Source organism: Erigeron canadensis, chromosome 6 (genome assembly GCF_010389155.1).
Source record: "Erigeron canadensis isolate Cc75 chromosome 6, C_canadensis_v1, whole genome shotgun sequence".
Lineage (NCBI taxonomy): Eukaryota > Viridiplantae > Streptophyta > Magnoliopsida > Asterales > Asteraceae > Erigeron > Erigeron canadensis.
Genome location: NC_057766.1, coordinates 35,196,986 through 35,218,413, shown reverse-complemented (window position 1 = coordinate 35,218,413; position 21,428 = coordinate 35,196,986). Strand labels below are relative to the sequence as shown.

General features: G+C 31.9%; 3 protein-coding genes, 1 non-coding gene and 1 pseudogene across 7 annotated transcripts; 1 reads left to right on the top strand and 4 right to left on the bottom strand.

Annotated features, from left to right (window-relative positions):
- Positions 1–6,347: 6,347 nt before the first annotated feature.
- On the bottom strand, positions 6,348–8,243 carry LOC122604779 (transcription factor RAX2-like). The gene is made up of 3 exons (XM_043777645.1): positions 8,108–8,243; positions 7,741–7,870; positions 6,348–7,323 (listed from the first exon to the last, which is right to left on the bottom strand). Exons 1-3 carry the CDS (start codon positions 8,241–8,243, stop codon positions 6,348–6,350), a joined length of 1,242 nt encoding a protein of 413 aa, XP_043633580.1.
- A 4,786-nt stretch (positions 8,244–13,029) lies between these two features.
- TRNAF-GAA lies at positions 13,030–13,102 on the bottom strand. The gene has a single exon. It is a non-coding gene; the product is annotated as a tRNA-Phe (tRNA).
- A 67-nt stretch (positions 13,103–13,169) lies between these two features.
- LOC122603462 lies at positions 13,170–19,295 on the top strand. 4 transcript variants are annotated; one of them, XR_006324460.1, is made up of 5 exons: positions 13,172–13,517; positions 13,741–13,895; positions 16,321–16,398; positions 17,565–17,839; positions 18,606–19,295. XR_006324460.1 is itself a non-coding variant. In XM_043776173.1 (3 exons), exons 1-3 carry the CDS (start codon positions 13,214–13,216, stop codon positions 16,327–16,329), a joined length of 468 nt encoding a protein of 155 aa, XP_043632108.1. In that variant the 5' UTR covers positions 13,173–13,213; the 3' UTR covers positions 16,330–16,627. The 4 variants fall into 4 exon arrangements, 2 of the variants coding, with proteins under 2 accessions (XP_043632107.1, XP_043632108.1); XR_006324459.1 differs by lacking the exon at positions 18,606–19,295 and having other exon boundaries at positions 17,584–17,967; XM_043776173.1 differs by lacking the exons at positions 17,565–17,839; positions 18,606–19,295 and having other exon boundaries at positions 13,173–13,517; positions 16,321–16,627.
- On the bottom strand, positions 14,119–15,982 carry LOC122603461 (annotated as a pseudogene).
- LOC122603460 (serine carboxypeptidase 3-like) lies at positions 18,492–20,882 on the bottom strand. Its single transcript, XM_043776170.1, has 6 exons — positions 20,578–20,882; positions 19,850–19,969; positions 19,482–19,776; positions 19,295–19,383; positions 18,953–19,214; positions 18,492–18,873 (listed from the first exon to the last, which is right to left on the bottom strand). The coding sequence occupies exons 1-6, from the start codon at positions 20,803–20,805 to the stop codon at positions 18,620–18,622; spliced, it is 1,248 nt and encodes a 415-aa protein (XP_043632105.1). The 5' UTR covers positions 20,806–20,882; the 3' UTR covers positions 18,492–18,619.
- Between the last annotated feature and the right edge of the window lie 546 nt (positions 20,883–21,428).

The following is a 21,428-nucleotide window of genomic DNA, read 5'->3' as shown; positions in this document are numbered from 1 at the left end:
TACATTTAATTTTGTTTAGAAATGATATTTTTTTGGAACAAATTATTAAATCTAATTAAATTACTCCAAAACATATGTCAAAATTTGAACATTAATCTTTTCTAAAGTGGACTAACAAAGTCTGATAAAAATATTTCTAAATGAAACTTTACAAACCAAACATATGTTACTTCAAATAATTTAGTTCACGACTTTTGTCATGAACATGTTTTAAATTTTGTTTAGCGTATAATTCTTATATACATCCGTATATTTATACGGGTCGGGTCTAAAATTTAATAAATTTTTCATTAAGCTAAACTTTTACTTATTCAATTAAAATAAGTTAGACCTCTCGTTATAGTTAGATTTAGGATAATTTATCTTTTATTGATATAAAGATACTTTATTCCAGAATTATTTGAATATATTTTCTTGACTGACAAGATGTATGGAAAAAATGATGAAACTTTGGACCTAGTGAACGTTGCTTCTGAGTGTGGATTCTCTTTCTATCATTGACCCGAAATACTCATCATAGCCTGATATATATTACCATGATCAATTATAATAACGTGCTTATGTCTTTCAACCAAATGTTGATTACAAGTTTAAAACATTTGAAATATATATTGGGAAGTCTTTACCAATAAAGTGGAACATGAGAGTTTTTTATATCATTAGCTAGTTTCTTTCAGAACGGTAGTGAAACTTTCACCGTCAGTCATGCCCTCGGTTTAACTGTGCTGGTGACGTGGTCGATTTCTACCGGACGATGAAGAGGCATGCCGTTGAGTCCAATTAACACTGTTGTTCAAAAAAAAAAAATTGTTTTATTACGTTAAAAAGATAAAAACAAAAATTCTTATATACATATATATATATGTACGAGATGAAAAAGTTCTTATCAATAATTTACGAGTTACTATATCATAAGTTAGTTTAACTGTTTAAGCTTATTATGGCATACTAGCTTTGTACCCGTGCGATGCGGCGAGGAATTGGAAAAAAAGCTGGTTAATTAGCGGTACCCACGTGATTACCAGATCATCGTACCTATGGCTATGTGTGTTTTAGACGGCGCAGACGACAACGGTTTTGGGGGGCGGTGGCTATATGTGTTTTAGAGTGAGGCGGTTCTGAGGGGATGTATGTGTGTCTTTTGTTCTTTGGGGGGGGGGATGTATGTGTGTGTTTTTTGGTATAATATGTGAGCAGCTTCCGGGGAAGAGAAAGAAGACAAATTGGACGTAAGGTTTTCTTAAGGGTATTTTCGATATTTCAGGATTAAAGTGTTTGGTGATAGTGTAAATTAAAAGTGTATAATAAAGAATTTAAAGGTAGAGTGTTTAATTTGGAGAGGTGTAGTTTGTTTATATAGGAAGTATAGATATATTTTAGAAAAAAAACATATTTGTTTGTTAAAAACTAAAAATGAAGTGATATGACAAAGTCAATCCAATGATTATTAGAGAAGTCGTCATCTTTTACCATCCAAACAATCTTCACATTTAATTTAGAGTAAGAGGAAGAAGGTTTGTCTTTGTCTTTGGATGTTGTAATTTATTTCCACATCTTCCAATTTCCCAAAGCGGATTCGAATTTTTGTCATTTGATTTAATTAATCAATTCACCAATTTTATATTAGTTTTACATATATTCACCCTTATTTAAATACTTAGGTACAACTTCAGTCCATGTGAACGTTTCAGATTCTATCCAAATTATTCAAAATATATACGCACTAGTATAGTAGTGTAGAGTGGTATAAAAAGTAAAATTAATGTCGCTTGTCTGATACTAGACGAGTGGTATAAAAAGTAAAATTAATGTCGCTTGTCTGATACTAGCCAAAATATTGTGAACCGTGCTTTTAGGTCCAAAACCATAATATAATATATTTGTAGTCATTAAATATTGAATGTATTAAATTAATAGATGAATGTGTAAATAATTAAGTAAATTATAGGTGATAACTATTTTTGTTTATTAATTAAAAAATAATAATAAAGTTTGACTGAATAATTAAATTTTTAATTATTAAGTTTATTAAATAAAAAATAACAATGCTTCAAGTCATGTTAATAATGATTATTATGACATGTATGCCTTGAAAACAATATGATCATCAGTGTGAGACATGTCTCGAACATATATATGTCGGATTAGAAAAAAACAACCTCTTTAGAAGTTGCATACAAAGTCCTTTCTAGTTTAAAAGACGATATCTATTAAAATCCTAGCTATTGATTACATTATCATAACTTGTATTGAGTACGGGATAAGTTATTTCAATATTCAATATTTATGGAAATGGAATCAATCGAATTAGTGTCAAGACAAACCAGAGTCAACCTTAGCTTCACGGACCCTCAATCTGGTTAATAATCTACTGTATGAGAAAACAAGGGTCAAGGAGGAAACACTACTCAACGCTTGGCTTTTAACAAATTAAAAGCTACAATCATATGTAGCCACGTAGGTGTGGAACCCATTAACATTTAGCGTGATAGACGTTCTCATCCTTATTATTTTATGCATATGATTCACAAGTGATTGCTATGTAGTATATCTTTTGACACCAAACAATTTGGGTCATATTTAGCAAATTATCATAATATAATTTATAAAATAACTAAAAGAGGAATAAGGGGTATATTTGACACCCTTAATTCCTCTTCTAAATCCTAATATTATCTCCTTATTAATCTTTTAATTTTTTAATATTTATTTATAATTTTAATAATCTTACAAATTTTAGTCTGTAAAATTTATGGGCTTACTATTATAAAAGATTTTTGTACAACTTAATTAGGCTTAATTAGTAAGTATAATTCATCGTAACGATGTAAAAAAAATATAGATCCAATCATAATATCATCATAATAATAAAAATAAAGATAATCTACAATAATATAAATAAAAAAAAAGGTTGTGGTACACTTGACACTCTTAATCCTTCTCTTAAAGCCTAATCTTCTCTCCTTATTAATCCTCTAATTTTTTAATATTTATTTATAAAAAAAAAGACTCCCAAAAATTATTATTATGTTATTATATATATATAATAACATAATAATAATTTATATATATATATACAAATTAGGAAAAAACTTTTACATATTCTCACTAAAAAAAACCTACTGCCAAACCAAAAAAAAAAAGTCAGCTACCAAAAGGTTCGACCTCCTCCTATACCAGGTAACATGTTTTTAATTTTTAAAGATCATCACTTTAATGAAATTAAATATATTATGAACTTAAATTATTATTATCATTATTAATAATATTATTATTAGTATTGTAGTTAAAAGTTAAAAAAAAAGGTAAACTGGAATCAATATTTATATGAAGTTAATTTTTATATGTCTCATTCTTTAGTTTCGTATTGATTAAATTTTGATATTGGTCATAGGGATATAATATACTTGAATTCTAATTTTTTAAATTTTGTTTAATATATTTTGAGACTACCTGTTCATTAGACGGACCTGAACACTAGTTTAACTATATATATATATATATAAAATACTATATTCCATATGGAGTACATGGTTGTGATGATCATGATGATTCTTACAAACCCATATATTAAAGTTGTTAATTTCCTATATATGTGCTATTTTGTTACAGGCGTGAAAATATATTCGTTTTATCAGAATATATTCATGAGAAATTAATTTCAATTTTCAAGGATTTCTCTTATGACTTTATGGGAAATTTAGGTCGATGATGTAAAGTTCGTTACTAAATAATTACCCTATTAATTCAAAATTAAACAGTTTCCTAAATGACGCTGAAAAATGTTTAAAAAAAAAAAAACGCCGAAAAACTAAGCAGATGCATGGTTATTGTACATATGCTTGCCTAGATATTTTTCATTTCTTTTGGATTAACTTTTTAAACAATTCAATCAAATTTTGTGTTTTCGGGTATATTCACAAAAATATTTTGCCCAAGTGAATAGTGTAATTAACATCCACATTGTTTGACTTCTTGCATAACACCACTATACATTACTTACGCGCCTTAAAGAAATTATCAAACTAACTTTCAACAACTTAATAATCTGATGATATGATATTAACTCGATCGTGGTTCTGATGATATGATATTAACTCGATCGTGGTTATATACTACGGAGTAGTATTTTAATATTTTTTTGATCTCTTCATGCCACACTCTTTGAAGTTTGAACAATAACTGACTTTTGTAAACTTAACTATAGCAAGTTAATTGCTAGGCTGTATTAATTTTTAAAAAGTTAAATTAGTTCTAAAACTTCAATTAATTATTATGGTAAAAAAATGGGTACTCGTGGAGATATAGTGACCACCGAAATCGATCTTGATAATATTTTAAGTATAAATTCTTAATGTATGTTGTCGATCGATGATCATGTTATCCTCTAGAAATTTCTCATCAAAATCGTATTGAATATACAAAACACATATATTAAAATATGCATGCGAATAAAATTAAAGTACGTATATTTTTGATTCGATAGTTCAGTGAGATTATAATATAAATCCATAGTTGATTGTTGCTGTTTTCAAACCTTTTCTTGCCACCACATCCATTTCATTATTTTCATGTCACCATCTTTTTTATATATATAAAAAAATAGGGATACCTTCTAAACATATATATATATTTGATCATGCATGACTGTTTCAATTTGACAAAAATGCTTCTACATGCATTAGTTTTTAAATTAACACAAACATTTGACCTATGAAATGTGAAGATGACATTTTAACAGAAAAAGTATATTTAATTAATCAAGATTATAAACCAATGGAACATTATTATTACTACGTTCCAAAATGAAACTTCATCTATATTACTATATTATGTCAAACATAATAATGTCATTACAATGAGTAATGATAAAATAGAAGATAGTTTCACGGACAAAAAAAAAATAGTGTTTAATAATATGATATGCATGCATGCTTCATGACCTCTAACGTAACTAAAAACTTGATAACACTATTTTTACATAATAAAGTTGCATTTTAAACTCGTCGATCAATTTAACTAGATGCTGATATATATCATGACTTATAAGTAGCAAATAAGAGTAGTAGTAATGGTAAGATTAATTTAATTGAGGTTTAATCAATGTTTTAAATACCAGTAAATACCGGCCGGTATTACCGGTACCGGAGACCACGCCGGTATTTTAAGTCCGGTATTTTTCTGATACTTTCACTATTCAATATCGGCCGGTATTTCCGGTATTTTTCGGTATTACCATACCGGTATTTCTGGTATTTTCAAAAAATAAATTTTTATTTTTAAAAAAAATTATTTTTATGATACTTTAATGTTATTTTTTGTTATTTGTGAACTTTAAAACCTATATTTTGTTATAAAATACATATTTGGTATTATTTTTGAGTAAATTATAATTGCATTTTGACTATTTTTGTTAATTTGTAACAAGTTTTGTAAGATTTTTACACAAAAAAATATAATAAATTAAAAATAGTCGTACCGGCCGGTATTACCGATAATACCGGTAATACCGAAATTTTTTTCCAAGCCGGTATAACTAAAATATCGGTTTTTAAAACATTGGGTTTAATTGCAATGTGATCTTAATTAGTTCAAAACTAAACATTTACGTGTTCTCCTTAATTGTTAGAGTCAATCACAAAACTAAATATATATGTCGTGCACGTTTCGTATCGGTTTAATTTGAATTCAATGGTAGTTAATAAATTTCTTCAAGGACGACCAAAAGTGCATACAAAGTACATTGATCATAAAACAGTCAAGTAACGACATGAATGAATGACAAATATCTATCTAGCTATAAGATCAAAGCGCCTAATTATTCATTATCGAATAACAAATTAACCTATAACATTAATTGGTCGATCCAGCTAGCCATAAGAGATCGAATAATTAGAAAATGGATCGAGTTTGGTTACAAATTACGATTGTACGTGATCATTAGAATTACATGGAAACTTGATTCACTTAGATATTATGAAAAAGCTAAATTAAGTTGGACACAAGAAAAACCATACATGACACAAGATATTAACATCCAATTTTTTCTTTCTAAAAACTGGAGTGGGGTTAGCTACTGACACAATATATATAGTACAAAATTATAATAACCCCAATAAGCAATGCACAAAAAGAAAAGATTGTACACATGTACTACATGTCACACACAGAAAGATATGAAGAAAGAAAAAAAAAAAAAACAAATAAATAACTTGTTCATCTTTTTGTTTAGTGACTTTTTACATATATTGATTTCCACTACTACAATCAGCACAAACCCCAAGAGAAACTGTCTCAAATCATCTGCATAATCTTCTTCCTTAATTAATTACAAATCATACACATCATTAGTAATGATAGCATATATCCTTATCGTCATCACCATCATTAAGAGTAGTATTATCATGTGTTGTCTTGTAGTCATCATCATTATGAACATTGAACAAATAACTGCTGCTACAGTTAGTGTTGACAATAAGTTGCTTCACTTCTTCAAGATCACTATGCAATGAGCTGCTGCTTTCATAATTAGTAGTACTACTTTTCAAGCTATTATTATTATACACTTTTGGTTTCTGATCAATGTAGCTATGATTCATCATCAAGCTATGACTAATTATTTGATCCCCAAAACCCTGAAGTGTAAACTGATCTTCTTGCTTGATGTGATGATGCTGAAATGGCTGCTTATCTTTGTTACTTCCATAGCTAATTTGACTCATACAACTTCCACCTTCAGAGGAAGAGCCAGTTGCACTCACTTGATCATGCCCTACTGCTCCTTCATTAGTAGTAGTGTTTCCAAACATGAGCATAGCTTCTTTGACATCTGAAGTAGTAGTACTATTAGGATATTGGTATAACTCATCCATTGGATTAATATTGTACATGTTTTGTTGTTGATCCTCTTGAAACCCTACATAGAAAGAACTACTACTCTCCATATTATTGTTTGCAATATTATGGTTGTTGTTGGTTAACAAGCTGATCAAAGTGTTTGGATCTGCTTGTAGTAGTTGTGTAGAGAGATTGATATGATCTTGCAATAGGTTGTTGGAAGTAGCAGTGTTTATGAGAGAGTTGATGTTGTTGTTCATGTTGATGAAGTTGGGGCTAGTGTGAGCATAAAAAGGTGATGAACCATCATGGTTGAAGATCATGTGGTTTGGTTTGTATGGATGTGGTGATTGAAATGGAAAAAGAGAAGGCCTTTTTTGAAAGGAAGGAAGCATAGCTAAGAGCTTCTTCTTGAGCTTTGTGTTCCAGTAATTCTTGATATCGTTATCAGTTCTTCCTGGTAGCTGTGCTGCTATTATTGACCATCTACAATTACATGTATATATATAATTCAAAGATATGTTTCAATCAAAATCAAAAACAGGACATATATATGGAAGACAGATCAGATCTTAATTTCCAAACTGAACTGGCATGCATATGCATGCATCCGGAATTTAAAAAAAAACTATAGAGTAGTTTATTTCTATATATAAAAATGTTGATGAATACAATTTATCATTTTTAGGTTTTCAAAGTAGCTAGGTTGCTTTCAAGTGAAAAGATGTTATCCAGCTAGCAGCTGAACACATATGATGACCATATAATTGGGTGTATCATATCTATGTTTCATCATGAATACAAAAGTCAACTTACATTGAAAAAAAGCAACAAAATTAAGGAAACCAATAAGATTTGAATCTATATCTATATATATGAATGTATAGTAATTAGTAGCGCTACCTGCTACCAATGTTAGCATACAAACTACAGATGATCTTGTCTTCATCATCAGTGAATTCACCATGTTTAATATTGGGCCTCAAATAGTTTAGCCATCTCAATCTGCAGCTCTTCCCACATCTTTTGAGACCTACAAATTAACATCAAAGCCACAACGTACACCAATAAATTACTAATGTTAACAACAACAACAACTAATTAAAAACAAGATACACAGAGAGGTACGTGTAGACAGCCATATCTCGTCAAGATATATATATAGAGAGAGATAATATTCTTATTAACTAGCTAGATAGATTATTAATTTCAAGATACAAAAAAAAAATGGAAAGAGCAAAATTAAGATAGTTAAATAGTTAATTAATACCAGCTTTGTGAGGTAAAGCAATCCAGTTACCACCAGTACCATGTTTCTCAATGAAGTTTTTGAGTTTTGAATCTTCTTCAGGAGACCATGGTCCTCTCTTTACATTATCTTTGTCACAACATGGAGCCCTCCCCATTTTTTTTTTATTTTAATTTACCTTTCTTTTTTGTGCTAGCTAGCTTTTGGTTGTATGTATATAGTGTATCTCACTTACAAATTGGCCTTTTCCACAAGAAAATCTTATTTTGTAAGTGTGTGTGTGTGTTTTTTTTCTCAAAATGTGTGTGTGAGTGCTGTTAAATGAACAACCTTGTTTGGTGGGTTTGCAGGTTGGCATTATATGTTGAGTGAGAGACTTGTTCTGATGGTGGTCAGGGTACAAATATTAATTTATTTATATAATTACTACAGATAATGCATGGTAACACAAGTCAATAAGATTAGGGTTTATATAATAATAATGATTTAATTTTCATCAATATTTTAAAAATCATATTTCTACTTGTATCTTTTTTCTATATGACATATGTACGACCCCATGGCCAAATGTTTTTTTATTAGATCGAGTCATTTATCAAATTACTAGTAAAACCTCCCCTCGATCAACTCACACCCAAGTTTCCTTGTAATACACCTTCTCCAATAATACCAAACTCTAGTGATTATAAATTCAATTACAGTAATATAACACATGCAATAGACATTGCGTAACAAATTAACATGCAAATATACAGATGCTAGACAAATACCTGGACGATGCGACGACGATAGCAACGGGTGGCAGTGACGGTGGTAGCGACGGTGTGATGTTAATGTAAAAATGATCGATGTAAAGGGAAATGATGATATATATATATAGTTATTTTAAAGGTATTATAGGTATCTTAGTTGAGAATATATAAATTAGTTAACAAATTAAAAGAAAAAGGTATATTGAGGTTATCAATTACTTAGCTAAAAAAATAGAAAGAAAAAAATATTTTATAATGTTATAGAAATAGAAATATAGGTCCATGTTCGTTCTATCAAGGTATATAGTAGATCAAGCATTAATTTGGCTTTGATATGCACAGATCAACCAATATCTCTGTTTCATGCGGGCGTTCTTAATGACTTTGCTCTATCATGTGGCTGTCTACCGACCACTATAACTAATTAACATCTTGGAGAAGGTTCAATTGCAATTGGTAGACATAGATGGAACCTTATATCCTTAGCTTAATACTGCCTTCGTCCCAATGTAAGTTTCTTAGCTTGATATTTTTGGTCTTTTTTATGTAATTTTGACTGTAAGTATTTTTGTCTGTGTAATATAATGTAAAACTTATAAATGAATTATGTTTTAAATGTAGTTTACATTAATATAACTTACATGAAGCATTGTATAACTCAAAATAAAATTACTCTTGTGGAATCAAATTAAGATATTTAAATTGGGACGGAATGAGTAAGAAAATATAAGGTATCTTATATTTGTATATAAGTATAGCATAATGATGTTCTTTAAATGAATATTAGCAAATACTTTTAGTTTTAAAATGAAGGTTAATCCTAATTAAGTCAAGATAATTAATATAAACTGAAAGTCATCAAAAAGTCAATTTGTTGGACTTTTTTGGAGGGAGATGGTTAGTAAATGTATACTGTTTGGAGTTTTCTTTGTAACCTACCTAGCTAAAATTGAACAGATTCTAACCAATATAGCTAGACTAATAATACCATCGATCAATAATGTTGTGTTGACTTATTAATTAGTAAATTCGAGATAAAAAGAAAAAAAAAAAGAGAAAAAGTAATGTCGCATTGCTTGGAACACCTTAATATAAAAAGTGCCATAAAAGCATATATGTTACAGGGTAATTTAGGCATGTTTAGAGTTTTCTTTATCAACTCCATCAAGTTATTTCTATATTTCTAACACCTGGCCCTAATTAAAGTTTAATTAAGTAGGGGCCCGTTCTCATGGTTGGCACACAAGAAATGCATGTACTATGGAAAAGTACTTACAGTTGCTTAATTGATTTGAGAAAATTCTCATTGAATTTGGCTAGCCTAATTTAGCTTGACAAAGTTTTTCAAATAGCCAACTTCTTTTCAAACTAATTAGTCAAGAGTGATTAATTAAATTTGTACTACATTTCACTAATTAAACTGCTTCGCCTCCATTGCTGTACCTGTTTGATCCAGTTGATGTATTTAAGATGTTATATATAGCAGGCGAAATAGAAAACAAATATTGTAGCCAAATAATCATGTGGTCGGGTTGGGTTACGGCCGTTTGATGTTGTAGTCGATCGATTATTGTATGTATATATTACTTCATAGGCACGCGTTGCTTGAGTTATTCTTTCTATATATATATGTGTGTGTGTAACACTGTGAACCGATCACCTATTAACGTATAACTCTTTTCGTTGTCGATCTGTTCTGTTATAAGCCTAGCTAGCTTTATGAAACCTGATCGGTTAGAGTAGTACTGTCGAGATCCCAAATAGCATGTGTTCATTTGTGTAACGACTATTTGAATTTCATATCAAATTCCTTCATTAGATGATATATACTAATTAATATACTATACATTTGGTCATGTATTGGAAATTTATTTCTGTATAGAAGACTTATTTGATGACAAATGCATACAAGTAAAATTTTATGTTTTGTTTAAGCAGAGAACCGGCTAGTTGACAGTTGTTTAAACGGCAAATCAACAAAATACATATATGCATGTATTCATTAATTAATCTAATCATATATGGTTTACGAGAATATACTTTGAAATGGAATCTTATGCTTGCTGCTGCAGACTACAGTGATTTTGTATATCTTATTTAACTTGGCATGTGACCTTCACTTTTCTATTTTAATTTCTTTGTCGATCATATATAATTTTTACAAGATAAAAATCATGATTATATATATACCACAAAATTACTATACATATCACATTATAAAATCGTCTAACCATTAAGCCACCATCATATCAGTTCCTAGAGTTAATCCAAGTGATTATTCTGACACTCTCACAATACACAAAAAGGGGTGATGAGTGAAAAACTTTGTAGGTTATTGTATTTGATTTTTTTTTTCTTTTTTTGTAATTATGAGAATTACAAGAGATTGTATTTATAAAGTCTATGATCAACCTAATACATGGAAACTATTATTATGGAAACTAATAATATAGAAACTAAATCTATCTTAATACACCCCCTCAAGCTAAGGCCGGTGTGCGACTCTTAGCTTGGATCGCAACAACATGAACCGATCTGAAGATAGGCCTTTGTAAAAACATCCGCAATCTGATCATGTGAAGATATGAACTCTACTGACAAATTTCCTTGAACAACCTTCTCTCGTACAAAATGAAAATCAATTTCCACATGCTTTGTACGTGCATGAAAGACGGGATTATCTGACAAATAAGTAGTGCCTAGATTGTCACACCACAATGTTGGAGTAGTCTGTATATGAATGCGCAATTCTTGAAGTAGAGATTGAAGCCATGTAAGTTCGGAGACAGTGTCAGCCATAGCCTTGTATTCAGCCTCTGTGGATGACCGAGATACAATGCGTTGTTTTCTAGCAGACCAAAAGATAAGATCAGATCTTAGATATATATCAAATCCCCCTGTGGATCGACGGTCATCTGGGCAACCAGCCCAATCACCATCAGAGTAGGCATTAATAGCATTGAAGGAGGCATCGACATAAGCATGTAACTGAGTTGAGGAGTTGCTAGAGATGCGCAATCCGTAACTGGATGTTTCTTGTAATATGGCAACTGGCTAGCTAGCTAGATGCTTGTTTGAAATTGGAAGTTTAAACACGTACAGGAAAGGTAGCCCGTTAGCAGAGTGATCAGCCGGGTTGGGCTAAATCGACCAAGCTGCAATGTGACCTCAAATCTCCTTGTCGATCGACTTGGCATTTGGAGAAGATGTGTTTCACAGATTTGACTTCATGGTCACGTGTATCATCAGTTGACTCTCATGTATAGTAGTCCCAATTTTCGGAGTTTGTCCATTTTTTTTAAAGCAATGAAGTATATATAGATAATCTAAGACCTTTTATTTATTTTTGAATACTATTATTAGAATGGTCTAATTAAAGATGTGCTAGAGAAACTTTATAAAAGCCATTAAAAAAAGAAGAAAAAATCCAAAATATATAAGAGCTCAATTATATGATTTACATTATCCATTCTTTTAATGAAAATAGAATTTACTTATTCAATGTGTTAGATTGTGTATGCACATCGATCAACAACACAAACATATATTTTGAGATCACATATTTGAGTTAATATCGTCGTTGACCTCGGCATAGGGTATTAAATGTAAATAGCCAAACAGGGACGTCGGCTAAAGATTTCAACATTATTGTTTGGGGATATTGACATCAATGAATGAGTACCTCCACTACTTTCGTCAATACTAGTTCCTAGCTAGATATAGAAGCAAAGATTTATTTACACCTTGTTCTAGCTTTCTTCTACTTGTATTACTTGTATTTTATTTTATTTTTCCAATATATTATACATGCGTTAAATCTAGTTTTTGTTTGTTCTATATCATCCTGTTTAAAATAATAATTTGAATTATATACATCAGACTCATCACTTATTGAATTTTTTCATTAAAAAATTTTTTTTTTTTTTTTCAAGCTAAAAATGTTACTGTATTTTTTTAGTCTAAAAAGAAACGTGTTTAACTTTTAAGAAATGCAAAAAGGAAAAAAAATTACAGTAATAACCAAAAAAGTCCAGATATGTTATTAGGTAAAGAATGATTTTTTTTTTTTTTTGAAATTACAGTAATAACCAAACCAATACTCAAAGTCAGAAACTCATAAAATCACGATCGAACCCCAAATACTTGCAAAAAGTAAACTTTTAAGAAATGCAAAAAGGAAAAAAAATGAAATGCGGTGAACGTGGATCGAACACGTGACCTTCAGATCTTCAGTCTGACGCTCTCCCAACTGAGCTATCCCCGCATCGATGTTTTCTTAATCAAAGCAGAAATAATAACACCAAAATCCACATCATTTACAACTTTTCGATATACATAATCATCGGAAAACACCATTCCATAATCTTCAGCCGCCATGGAATCAGACGAACCAACCACCACAATATGCACAGTGGTCGCCATTGATCACACAAATCTGCATTACACAGTGTGTTCCTTGTGTGAAAAAACTATACATGAATCCGTTTGCAAGCATTGCACATTTAGTAGAAATAGTGCCACTGCCGCTCCTTCTCCTAAACGTCTGTTTCGTGTTCTTATGTCGATAGCAACCGATACAAATGTGTTTGTTGTAGTGTTTTTTGATAGGGCTGCTAAGGTTTTGTTTGGTTGTTCTGCTCAAGATTTCTTTGAGTTTTCCAAGATTCATCCTTTTTCAGGTTGGTTTTCTTTTTTATATCAAGAAATCTGTATTGCCCATTTTGAGTTTTCCAAGTTTCATTCTTTTTTAGCTTGGTATCAATTTTAACAAAAAATTTAAATTACCCATTTGGGATTTCATTTATTTTTCAAGAAATTTGCTAAGGTTTTGTTGTTTTGTATTGTGTATGTCCAATTACTAATAGATGACTTTTTTCTTTTTTTTTTGGAATAAATATTCAGGTGAGACTGCAAGTAAGATTCTGGAGGGAGAGATGTTGCGGGTGACACTTTCGAAACCAAAAAATGGTAATGCACAACATCAAAGAGTTGTATCAGTTGTTCCTTTGAAAACCGGTTTTCGTCCTGTGATAGAGACATTGCGTGAACTATATCGAGTAAGAGCTGATAACTGGCTACTTTCTCATTTTGATTGTTACTTCTTCATGCTGTGAATTGTGAAACTTATGAAATTTTTTTGTATTGCTGTTCACTATTCACTATTGGTTCTAATTACATTCCAAGAGTTTGTTAAGAGTGTTATTTGTGGAGAATTAAGAACAGGAAGATAAATAAGATTATGTAGATTTTGAGGTCATACTTTTGGATCAAATTGTCACAGACTTGACCGTTTGTTGATGACGGGTAGGAAAGAATACAAAAGATCAGATGTATAACATATGGAAGATATCTTGTTTTAATCTCTATAAAATGTTTATCAATCAACTATAGCTTTTTGACCTATTTCTTCAGGTATGGTAAGTTTTCCATGTATCCACCTTTTTAACATCATTAGTGAAGCCTTTGGTTGATCCATTGGAACCAGATGTCCAGCATCATGCACCTGATTGGGATGAAATATCTATCTTAGAAAACTAAAGCAGCTTCTTAGATATATGCATATAGAATTTACACACGTACACACTAACTGTGAGGAAAGTAAGAGGGCCATGGTTCTTTAGCAGTCCAGCTTCTTCCCCATCTACCACAAACTCGACCAATTTGGCTGTTTCAAAATCTTGTTGACCCGACCAATTCATAGCTGTTACCCATCTAATGTTCCCTGGATAATCACAACCAGTGCTCATTTCATCAAATGGAGTAAAAAACACTATTCGTTTTCACTTACAAAAGAATGTTACCTAGCCAGTTGCAACTTAAATCGTACTCTCCTACATATACAAGCATCTTAATACCATCCTCCAATAGTCCCGGAAGGCCAACTTCAAGGTTTCTCATAATGTCTTCTGTCATTGCCTTGTTCACCGCATGACTACACGCGGAATATTCTATATCCTGGGGTACCCCTAATGCTTTTTTTACTGATGCCATATTCAAGAAATCTTCAATTCTTGAGAAATCATAGCAGTGCTTCCTTCTCATGTCAAACCTCTGCCATAGAACACAAAAGTCAGGTAAGCTCATATGAACTTCATGCCGAATTATGGATTGTATGGTATCCGAGTGCTTACACATATAGGGCTAATGGTCAAAATCTCATTCAGAATTTCCATACATATGTTAAAGGCATCGACACATCTGTCTTTATCATTTGTCCCTAGAAAGAAATTGTACTAAAGTCTACAGTTGAAGAAAGTATGTTAAATTTAAATCATGAATTTAATTATGGAGAACATACCACATTTCTTTGCTGCCCTTTCACACTTTGGCACTATCTGAATTATTCTGAGGTATTCTTGTGACTTAATTAAATTACTCAGGAGAGCAAAGTCAGGGTCCGCCTTAAACTGGATTGCAGAGTTGGTGAGTCCATTGCCAATTGCAAATCCCTGTTCAATAAATCACAATTCTCATTATCAGAACTGGAACTGTTACAAAGGCTAGTAGATTGTGATGTCACCTTCAAGTTTATATGAATTGTATCTTTTTTTTTGTTCCCCTGGTTTATACGGGAAGCGAAAGCTGGAATATAATGCCCTCCGTATGATTCTCCAGTTATGTAGAGGTCGTTTTTCACATACTCGGGGTGCTTCTTGAAAAACCCCTGTCAGTCACAATTCAAATTTAGTTGTTTTTATCTTATTTTATATTTTGACAAAAAAATTAGTTACTTAAGTTCAGGAGTATGGGACCAATTAAGATTAAGGGCCATACCTGCAAAAAGTCATAGAGATCATCACTAACGCCTTTTTCTTCATGTCGAATATCTTTATCACTAGAACTGTAACTGAAACCAGTTCCAATAGGTTGGTCGATGTATATCATGTTGGCAACCTACATACCAGTTCGAATGTCTTGGTTACTTTTCCTTTCGAGAATAGAAAGATTGAATACTTAAAAATTGCGAAAAATAGACCTTATCCCAACCATAATCATTCCAGACTAGAGACAAGTTCTTGGTCAGATGAAATGGGCCATTCTCATTAAAAAGAGCTATTGCGCTGCTGCAACCTGGTCCTCCAGTCAACCATATAACCACAGGATCATCCTGACCATTTCTTGATTGAAAGAAGTAGTAGAACATCCTGCTAACGTAGTAAAAAATATAGTTACTTTTTGAATTTATAATTATAGTTAAATCTTTAGCACTTTCTACAATATTATGGGGAGTGGGCCGAGTGGCGATACTAAAAGATACCTTCCACCTATAGTGTTTTTAATTCGAATGTATCCAGCAAGATGAGCCAGGTCATGAACCGAAGCACCTGAGTTGCCTAGAACTGGAAGCCTTAGTGGCTTCTCAATTATCCTGGAATCTGCAATCTGGACTGTATCCGATATGTTTGGCTTAAAGATGTTAACATTAAATTTTGAGTGCAAGTTGAATTCCTTAATAAATTCAAATCCTGTTCTTGTCTGCAGAATAGTTGAGGAAGGATCTTGTAGCTGGGATTTAGCAGATGAAAAGGAACAGTGACTTGTAAGGACATGGAGAACAAGGTAAATGACAACCGGAGGCATTTTGGTTTAGTGTTCTTTGTATTTCACTTCTGTAAAGATTGTGTGAATTTAAAGGATTTATAGAGGGTAATTAAAATATCTCCACACGAAAACCCACCTGCACACTATGATTTAAGTTTTTATGCAGATCAAAGACAAGTAATGACATTTTTGTTAATGTTCTTGCATTATTCCTTTTGTCCAAATGTAATAAATTAGGCTATATTGTGTCCGCATATAAGATATTATATGTTTTTTCTAGCAAACCATTTATTGCAAATAAATAAACAAAGGGAATATGGTTGAAATAGTCCAGTTTTTATTATTAATCGCTCTCGATAAACTGTCCTTCATCTTCTTTAACAAGTAATATTGACATTGACATATGAAATAAAAAAGGTACCATTAACTCATTAAGTTGATCTATTGAGGAAGTCTTGGATCTGTTCATCTGAAAAAGATAAAAAAATTTTGCCTTAAAGCAATGTTTTTTTTCCCTTTAATAGGATTCTTGCACACTTTTATGGTTAACTTGTACTCCTTTGAAATAAAACTGGCATTCTTTTTGTAAGTTATGTTTTCGTATCTAATTACTCAATCGGTGTGACTTAAGCTCTTTTACTACCGCTGAATTTCCAAAAAGAATACCACGCCTTGCAAAATGGACAAACCCTGGCAGCACTGCCAAATGGGACGTGTTTTCCTTATTCACGTTTTACTAATTTCTCCAAGATCTCTTGTTTACATACTATGTTTATGTGTGTGTGCATGTGTGTGCGTGTGTGAAGAACATTTGTTTCTTTGAATTAGAAAAAATTAAGTACTGTGGTAGAAGTTCATCACTCAATTTGAAATTCAGATGCTATATATTCAAGAGGAATAGCTACCCAAGTTACCTTTTCTTTTCCATCTCAAATTGATTCCACTTGATTAACTTTTCTATATAGTTCAATGTATCTTTTTATATTGTTCGCGACCAGCATAATAAACTTTGATAGTATTGAAATTGGCATAAAATATGATGCTCAAAGTTTGAAAATGGATTATTGTACACAATCATGCCAAAAAATATTAAGGAAACCATTAAAGCTGCATCATTATGTGAATGATTTCTTCTTAATTCTTGCAGATAATGCTTGCATACAAATTGTTACAAGTAAAAATAGACCTCTTTCTTTCTTTCAGGTGAACAAGCTCCTGTATAAAACAATTCTTCCATCTATGGACTACAGTGTGTGTAATATTAATACTCGTATATCACAAGCCAGATGAGCAAGGTCACTAAACGATGCACCCGATTCACCAAGAACTGGAAGCCTTAACATCGAGTTTTGGGATCAAATTTAGTTCCTTAATGAGTTCAACTCCGATGTAACATACAAGAATGGAAACTGACTAACAAAGACGAGAACAATGTAAAACGCCGACTGATGCTACTGTGGTATGTGTTGCTTTGTATTTGGTTTCTGCAAAGTGCGTAAGGGTCTAAAATAAGATGATTATAGTATATATATATATTTTTTTTAGAACGGCAGAATATATATATATATATATATTAGTCAAGTTAATTGCCTCTTTGTTAACATTTTTGTATTACTACTTCTGTCTAAATGTTATATCTAAGTTGTTAATAATCCAATATAAGATCTTTGTTTTTTTAAGCAAACCATCCAATGAAAATAGCTAATCCAACAAAGGTATAGTGTTAGAAATAGTTCCAAGTTTTTGTTATGTATCACTCTTAATCAACTTATTCATTGCTTTGTTAAGTAGTTTCCACATACAAAACATGCATCTCAAAAGGCCATATGCAATAGCCTTGAATCATTGTTTCCCCCAATTATATTAGGATGCTTGTACACGTATGTGGTTGAGTTATGCTCCATTGAAGATTGTCAAAAAGATAACCATTCTTTTTGAAGTTATGTTTTCTTATGTCATTGCTATTTGCTCAATGGTATCAGTTATGTAACTATTGATAATAGGCCATTGTTTTGAAATAATAATAAGAAAATAATACTATGTGTTTCAGAAATTATGATTTGTTGATAAACACTGCTAGGTGAGTTGGGTTTCTATTTGCATCTTACCAATTTATTAACACTACTACTATTTTTCTTATATATTCACTGTTTGTATCTGTATTTGACAATATTGAAATCAAATAAAGAATGCTGAAGGGGTCCTATGGACTTATTTTTCTTCAGAGCCTGCAAAACAATCAAAGAGGCGGAACCACATCATTCTGAAGCGAAGTAAGTTTCCCTGTGATCCACAGCTCCAACATCCTTAGTGCAACCCTGGGTTGATCCATAGGAACCATGTGTCCAGCATTCTGAACCTTGATGAAAGTGAGTGGCCCATGGTTCTTTAAAATGCCAGCTTCTTTTCCGTCAACTAAGTACGAAACATTTGAAGCTGCAACAAATTCTTTCTGACCCGACCAAGCCATGGCGTGCACCCATCTCCAGTTCCCTGCAAACCACTCATTGGTTTTCAGTAAAAAGGCATAATGGTTGAAATCTAATTTTCTAGGATGGAAGAAATCACATACCGAGCCAGTTGCAAATAAGATCAAATTCTCCTGTGTATATGAGCAGTTGAATATTCTGTTCCAGAAGGTCCGGAATCCCGAGTGCCAGATTTCTCATCCAATCATTGATCATTGCATCCTGCACTCTGTTATTACACGAAACAAAACGTATATTGCTGGGTACCCCTAATGCTTTTTTAACTGATACTTCTTCTAGAAATTTTTCCACTTGTGAAAAGTCATAGCAGTAGCGCCCCTCACATTTCTTCCTTATATCGTAATACTGCCATTGGAAAAAAATCATGAATAATACTGCAATAAACTTTTTGTATCTGGTAAGTTTGTATATAAAGAGTTTTTTACATTTTTATTGTCTATAAGATTGATTATGTCAAATAATAGTGGCTGGCATTTGATATAGGCAGAATAACAAGTCTCTGTACCCGTTGTGCCTGAAAGAAAGAATGCAATTTCCGCATACTTATATGATTACAGACATCACAATATTAAAGACGACTTACGAAACAAATTTAGAAAGATTAGGTGTTACCACATTGTCTGATTGCTTTTACACAAGCTGGAATTTGTAGGTTTATTTTGTCATAATCTGTTTTTGATATTATTTTATTAGCCAAAGCAAAATCTGTGTATGCTGGATACTGGATTTCTGGATTAGTTAGCCCATTTCCGATTCCCATGCCTTTCAAATTTATGTGAATCCCTTTTTTCTTCTTGTTTCCCTTGTTAATCCGAGTAGCTAAAGCTGGAATGTAGTGTCCCGCATATGATTCTCCCATGATGTAGAAATCATTTTTGACATAATCAGGATGGACCTTGAAGAAGGCCTATCATTATAAGGTTAGGTTCTGTTAGATGAAGGAACAATATTGCTTTTCCCAAGACTATGAATAAACAGACCTGTAAAAAGTTGTAGAGGTCATTGCTAACTCCGGTTTCATTGTACCGTGTGTCTTGATCACTAGAACTATAACTAAAACCGGTACCAGTAGGTTGATCAATGTATATTATGTTAGAAACCTGTGTCAAAAGAAAACCATTGCTGAATTAAGGCTGTCAATTGGGTCGGCTTTGGGTTGGCAGGTTCAGGTTGCCAGCTTGACAAGTTGAAGACCCTCAACCATAGCCCATCCTCGGTAATTTCAACCCTGGCCCACGACCTACCATCCGAACCTGACCTAGTTAATACATGTGTCAAGCATATTGGTGGGTTGGTTTAGGGTCAAATGGGTTGATTTCGGGTCAAATTGTTACAAAATAAAATGTGAAAGTTGTTAAATGGATTTTTCACAACAGAAAAAATAGGATTATCCGAATGTATGATGTTAGTGGATTTTCGATTAGTGTAGAAATACATACTTTGATAAGTTCAAATGCATATACATTTCTTATAATATAATCCATTTAGAAACATATCGATGGCAGGTCAACCCGATGACTCAAAAGCATAACCCAAACCCGACCTGAAAAAAGTTAAGTCAACAATACACAACCTGACTTGTAAAAATTTATTTAGGTCGGGTTTTTGGTTGGATCAAGTATTACAAGCCCTGTGCTGAATACAATGCAAGAAATGGTTGGTAGTAGAGTAGGATATATGTAATCATGAATGCGAAAACAAATATTACCTTATCCCAGCCATAATCATTCCAAACAAGTGATAAGTTGTTGGTAAGCTTGAAAGGACCATTTTCATAAAACAGAGCCAATTCACTGCTGCAACCCGGTCCTCCCGTTAGCCATATGACAACCGGGTCAGCTTTGGCCTTTCTCGATTCAAAGAAAAAGTAGAACATCCTGCAATTCTGTCTCTCTTTAGAATAGAAGTTATAGAAATAGGACTGCTGTTCTTGCATATGTTCTATTGTATTCGTGATTATAGAAATGGGGTTTGATTTTAGTTTATTAAAGACACAAAAAATGTTATTACTTGTTTCATTTGTACTTTTAAAAAAAGTTCTTTTAACCTCAAAAATGGCAACTTTCATGTAATATCTTGCTCAAAAAAGTAAAGCAAATATAATAAAGTGACATTTTTTTTCAACATTTTTAAAAGTTGGTTCCTTTATTATATATACAATAGTGAAATACTTGCCCCCGCTTAATATTTGTCTAGTTTTCCTTATTACAAGGTAAAAGTAAAAAATGTGAAACTTTTTGATTGAAAATATAGAATAATGTTACATCTAACTATATACCTGGCATCTACGGTATGTTTAAGACGAAAATAGCCAGCGTGTTGAGCTAGGTCAGAAACAGTTGCACCAGAATTGCCAAGAACCTGCAATGATAATCGTTTCTCAACAAGCTCAGAAGAAGAATTAGCATATTCGTTAAAGATGTTCTTTTCATGATTCGGGTACAAATTGAAGTCTTTGATATATTGGAGTTGGGTTATTCCTCTTGGAGATCGAGAAAACTGCAATGAGGAGATGGAAGAAGAATTTGTTCTTGTGGAAAATGAAGAAATGCAGAGCAG